This window comes from Cephus cinctus, unplaced genomic scaffold (assembly GCF_000341935.2).
Source record: "Cephus cinctus unplaced genomic scaffold, Ccin1 Ccin1_scaffold1223, whole genome shotgun sequence".
Lineage (NCBI taxonomy): Eukaryota > Metazoa > Arthropoda > Insecta > Hymenoptera > Cephidae > Cephus > Cephus cinctus.
This window is the reverse complement of record NW_014333681.1, coordinates 103146-108968: the sequence shown is the minus strand read 5'-3', so window position 1 is coordinate 108968 and position 5823 is coordinate 103146. Positions and strand designations below refer to the sequence as shown.

The window sequence follows — 5823 nt, the reverse complement described above, 5'->3', positions numbered from 1 at the left end:
AATCGCCTTTTTTTTTTTTTTTTTTTTTTTCAACAAGAGTTCACGACAACCGCGACAAATGTGACAACATACCAGATGGAGAATATAGAGAAAGTCTAGGATTTAGTAATGAAATAAAGGAGGTTGAAGAATTTTTCAAAATTTACAGTCTCACCACGACCTACCGAAAGGGACATTGTGGACATTAAATGCCCATTGGAATTCTCGGGAAGGAATGAAAGGAGGAGAAGAGGGGAGAAAATAGAAAAGAAAAACGTGGGACGAGATAAGACGATTAGAACAAAGAATTCTGAAGCACGCAATGCGATAATTTGTGAGGTAGGCTACGACCCCGTCCTTCCCAGTGCTGTGCACTCCGTGCGCCACTGTCCCCTGTCTGCGCTACCGCCTGAGGAGCCTCCCCCCTTGCCCCTTGCCAAGAATAATTGTTCCCCTCTCCGCCCGTCTACAGGAAGGACAGAAACGTGCATGCCGGGTAATTTCTAGCGGAGACCAAAAGAGCGAAGGTGCAACAGGTGCAGCCAGGGGTTGTAAACCCGGCATGGGTTGCGTGCGAGCGGAAAGCTCCGACTTCCGGAACATTAAGAATGTAAATCAAGTGTGTCTGCGTAGGTGCATGCGCAGCAGAAACGAAGTCCGACCGCAAGAAAGACCTAAGGGAATCTCAGAGATAATATTAATCCAAATATAGAATGGGAGTATAAGAGACTGCTATCACGATGAACTTTAACGAGGCGTCGCCATTAACGTTGATAGTCCTGGCTATATAGTAATTGACTTGGGTGTATCGATATTTAACAGAAATGATCTCTATAGACGCTCGACGTTCTAACTTAAAGTGCAATAACTTATTATGCATGTGTATATATTGCTTGGATAGTCGTCTAGTGGCTAGAGTCGATTTTGTAACGTGAATACGAGAGAGAGAGAGAGAGAGAGAGAGAGAGAGAGAGAGAGAGAGAGAGAGAGAGAGAGAGAGAGAGAGAGAGAGAGAGAGAACTGTACACGGTTGGGCGATACGCAAATACGTGCCTGAACAACTTGAGCTCGATATCGCGTCGATACTGACTGTAAGGTAGAGATAGAAGAGAGAATTAAAAGGAAAAGAAATAAAAAAGGACAAGGATGCACATTATAGGCAGAAGTGCAGTCCTCGTGCCGTAATCGGCGCAAGTAAGGCTGTGCGGCCTGGTTGTTTGTATCTAGAGCGGAAACATAAGAAAAACGAAATGCAACCTGATGCGTACTCGAGACGCAGTCGTAATCGTAACCGTACGCAGTCTCCGTTCCGAGAGGGAGCGAAGTAAGTAAAGCAAACGTAGTCGGCGTATACAGGGTGATTAAAATTGACGAAGGATTCATACACAGGAAAGTGAACGGGATGCGTTTTAAACGGTCGAAATGGGTTAAAGGCTAATTCACATAATGACTGATCGCACAACAGGCACCCTGGGACTAACGGGACAGTCTGACGTGAGTCTTGAAATATTTCTTGCCTCGTCGTCTCACTCGTCCTCGACCGGTCGCGTCTCTTTATTATATAGTCTCGCCAAAAATTCTACCGCCCGTACCTGACAGTCTGGCGCGTCCGTTGCGCAGGCCTGTAAACTCTAATCCCACCTCGACGGCCTGGAACACGCCGTAATACACTTGTAAAACCTCAATGCCCGTGTTATCTGCCTCGTCCTCGGAACGAAGGAAAGTGATGACGATCGTCCGAAGACAATCCTCGTGGGGTTGTGGGAACACGGAAAAATACGTCGACGTAGAGAAGGCAACGAGTATACGAGGGAAGCCATTTTCCCCAGCAGCGCGCATGCGCGAGAGTCTCTGGCGTACCCGTCGTATTCCGAGACAATGGCGACAAATCTATTGCGCTTCACGAGGACGTTCCTTAGGCCTGTAATTAATCACACGTAACATACGTACGTGGTACTGGCGTTGACGACACTTCCGGTGGATCTGTTAAGCGTAAAAGTGAGTCTCGAGCGAAAACAGATATTACGAATATTTTATTAAGACTCGTTACGGGGGTTACGTAGCGTACCGGGCGCTTCTGCGTGTCTCTACACGTAACGACGTGCATTACTATATATCACATGGACGATCGAGAAGGCACGGAAAGAATTATGCGGTCGCGAACGCTACGGAAGTCGGTGCTGGATGGCAACGAGAGAACTCCTTATCTGCTCTGATAGACTAATTAATTAAGCGATGCCCAGGAGTGGGGAGTCACCTCACGCTACTGCAATTTTCACGTCTTGCAACAGCAGAGTACAGGGGAGGATCCGAAGGCGTACGAGGTAAGGAATCTATTCTGCTACGGACTATACGTAGCGATAGGTATCAACGTACTGTAGTAAAGTCCGCATTGCAATAGGAAGATCACGAGACACTTGTTGTATACAGGCCGGGCATGCACTATAGACATCTCCTAGCTACCAGCCAATGCGTTTCCGAGTCTCTACCAGTTTTCCCACAGTTCCGGTCTACACAATGCTGGAACGACTCTATACCCGACATCCTGTGCGATCACTACTTCCGGTGTGTAAACCCCTCTGTACCTCCGTACTTTTTTTAACCATTTTTTTTTTCATCACAGAAACGTACCAGTGAATATTCCTACAATACAATTTCACCCGGACACCTCGTATCACGTGACTGCTCGAATGAACGTTGGCACAAGGTGTCACCCGATTGCGCAACCTATATCAGGCGATACAGAAAAATCCAGCGTACGTGAGAATTCGGTGAAGTTCTGGAATATCATTAGGTACAAAGGGACCGAATTTACAAGGCGGCGTGTGACGTGCGTATGACTATGGCTTCGGACTGAATTTCTGTTAAGTAACGGTAAACGCGACGCAGACTCAGAATGGGTTGAGCAGCAGGTATTTGCAGTGTCAACCACGGTCGCATTCCAGGATGGTGTAACGACGGATGGGACAAGCCTTTACCTATCTGAGAAAAAAATCATCTGCCATCAGGACAGTTCCGAATGTTGACATCGAGAACGAAGATAAGCTAGGAATGAAATTGCAGTTGATATAGAAAAAAAAAAAGCGTACCGCCATCCGGTTATCCTACTCACGTACCTGTGTACCGAATGATCCTGACCTGTACGCGATATGGATGAACGGAGGAAAAAGGAAAAAAAATGTCAAACCGGAAACACGTAGATCCCCGTGAATCTTCCAGCGTTTATACACCGACACGCTCGAAAGCGAGTCGTGAAAACAAACGACGTTTACTCAAGATTTAACGAATGGAAAGTAGGTAGGACCACGGGCATAGGCGCCTGAGTCGCCTAAGTGGAACGCCAACGCGAATGATCGCGCGCGACAAGACGCCCGGCGTCGTTTCCTAAGAACGTGTGGATACGTCGTAAAACGTTCGTGGCCGTATTGGCGAATATTCGTGTGCCGTGTGTTTCTCGCACTGACCACATAAAAGCCACGTGGAATTCACTGCGAGGATACCCGGTCGGTGAGGATAGAGAGAGATAATTAAAAGAAGAAAAGTGTCAGAATAACAAGGACAGAATTAAATCAGCATAACAATACCATTTGACACAAACAAAATTATTTGGATATCCTATTTACACGGTGGAACAAAAGAGAAAAAAAAAGCGACAAAGTAAAGCTTCCGGGGGGGCTCTCTTTGGATTTTTACGATTTTCCATACTCCCAATGAGTGCGAGAGAGACGGTCTTATGGGCCGTTACGTGTGCGAGAGCGAGACGGAGACAGTAAATTCATTCAAATCCTATATTCAACGCCTAGTAATCCCCATCGTGAAGTCGTCACTTATCAAACTAATAGAAACTTCGCTAACGAGACGCCCGATCGCTGCGATACACATTGCGTCGTTATCCCGGCGTTACTCGACAAACACAAAGGATACCAGCAATAAGATCAATGAGTAAACGAATTATTTTCTTTTCCTTCCAAAGGATCGTCCCTCGGTACACGTGAACCTCTTTACGTGCAAACGGCAATGGAAATTTGCCCGAGCATCGCGCCTAACGACGGCAATTACACGATAAGTGGGTCAATCATTCGGGTGCATAGAGCAGCCCATAGGCGTACCTCGTACGAAGGGAAGAGCCCTATACGTCGCGAGCCCCTCGTCTTATACGTAATGAAGAAAAGATGACCGGACGTCGGGCGTCGCGGGATTAAATAAAAAAAATATTTCAAGGCGAGAGATTAATGCTCGGCCGGTTTCTTGGAATTGCATTACGCTCTTATGTGTATATATATATATATATATATATATATATATATATATATATAGTGCGTAAGTATGTAGCGTCTTTATTTTTCGTCCTTCTAGATTATTTGTTCTTCGTTACACATATGTAACTACATAAAGATATACATATATAGGTATACAGTATTTATTACATACGCGTAATAACGTGCGATAATTTTCCTCGAATCGCTTAATCGAGATTGACTCGAAGCGAAAGAAAAAGCCAAGCAGAGTCCGACGGACGATAACGACCACTGCGGTCATTTATGGCATGCGTATATATGTATTACAATGTAAATAGCATAGGGCAGATGATAATTGAAAGGCGGTAAATTTCAAATCTAACCAAGAGGCAGCGACAGGTGCTGGTGCTGCCCCCCTCGAGCCGCTCCCGAATGAATTTCAGATTCGTACTTTCGATTAGAATTATCTCACTGACATCGCAGCCTCCGACGAATAACACGAGCCAGACGTTACTACCGTGCGCGAGGTTATCCCGCACAATCGCCAGAGACAATAAACAAGCGACTCATTGACCCGATTTGCTCGAGTGAAAAGAACGAGACAAGAAGCGAACATTCCGAAGACACAGAATGAGATCGACGCGTAGCGTGGAAAGAAATCAAGAGTGGTGGCACGTGGGGGCGGAAGGGGGTGATTTGCCGAAAATTTTTAGCTACAAGATTCCTGACTTCTTGGGAGCTTCTTGTCAGTAGCTCATATGTATATGTATACATATAGAGTCATAATAAAAAACCGCGCGTGAAACGCCTAGAAAATGCAGAAACGTTGAGCAAATTGCGTGAGACCGAGTGGACTCTTAGAGAGAGAGAGAGAGAGAGACGGACTTATAGAGGATACGAGAATTGAGAGTGCGACGAGGCGACGAGACGTAAAAAGAGCGAGAGGGGAGGAGGACTAGCCAAGAGAACGTTAAGAGGAAAACAAAATGGAGAAAAAGCCGCGATCCGTTGCGCCCGTCGCGAAGAATACAGCTTTGTCACCGTGTGAATTTCTCTCGTGGCTCGTAGAGGCGCCTTTTGTTTCGAAGGAGGGACGAGGTGGGGGGGGCAAAGAAAAAATGGAAAGGAAAAGGCAAGCGACTACCGTACTACTGTGACCGTCTGTGCTGCATGTGTCTCTTTGTGTCGAGTGTGTCTGCTTCTTTTTTTGACAGATACGTGGAAACTGACACCCGATATGGGTATATGGGGGATATTCATGAAAAATGACAGAGTGACGCGAATGATTTCTCCGGACGATTCGCGTCGGTGGGAATGACGCATTATGGAGTCATTGGGCGATCGCCGATCGATGGGTAACGCTATAGGTATAGAAATGACCAGTGTTGGTACACCTGGCGTTTTATTGACATTCGAGCCGTGTCAAGTGAGACGAGCGAAATAGTAAACGTCAGACGGAAAGTTGGAGAGATCGCGGAGGTATTGAAATTTTTGGTTTTTTTTTTTTTTTTTTTTTAGGTAAATCTATAAAATTTCATATTTCACGTGGTTCACTTTTTTTATGGATACTCCTGACTGCTCATATCTACGTTGAGGTTCGTTCTAT

At 45.8% G+C, this 5823-nt stretch overlaps 2 protein-coding genes across 5 annotated transcripts in view; one reads left to right on the top strand and one right to left on the bottom strand.

Moving 5' to 3' along the window:
• LOC107272666 (rho GTPase-activating protein 20) overlaps nt 1-5823 on the bottom strand; it is a 96757-nt gene that overhangs the window by 35811 nt on the left and 55123 nt on the right. The window lies entirely within an intron of this gene.
• LOC107272671 lies at nt 1833-3271 on the top strand. 2 transcript variants are annotated; one of them, XM_015750060.2, is made up of 4 exons: nt 1833-1977; nt 2043-2303; nt 2410-2544; nt 2603-3271. In XM_015750060.2, the coding sequence occupies exons 2-4, from the start codon at nt 2215-2217 to the stop codon at nt 2817-2819; spliced, it is 441 nt and encodes a 146-aa protein (XP_015605546.1). In that variant the 5' UTR covers nt 1833-1977; nt 2043-2214; the 3' UTR covers nt 2820-3271. The 2 variants fall into 2 exon arrangements, with proteins under 2 accessions (XP_015605546.1, XP_015605547.1); XM_015750061.2 differs by having other exon boundaries at nt 1833-2303.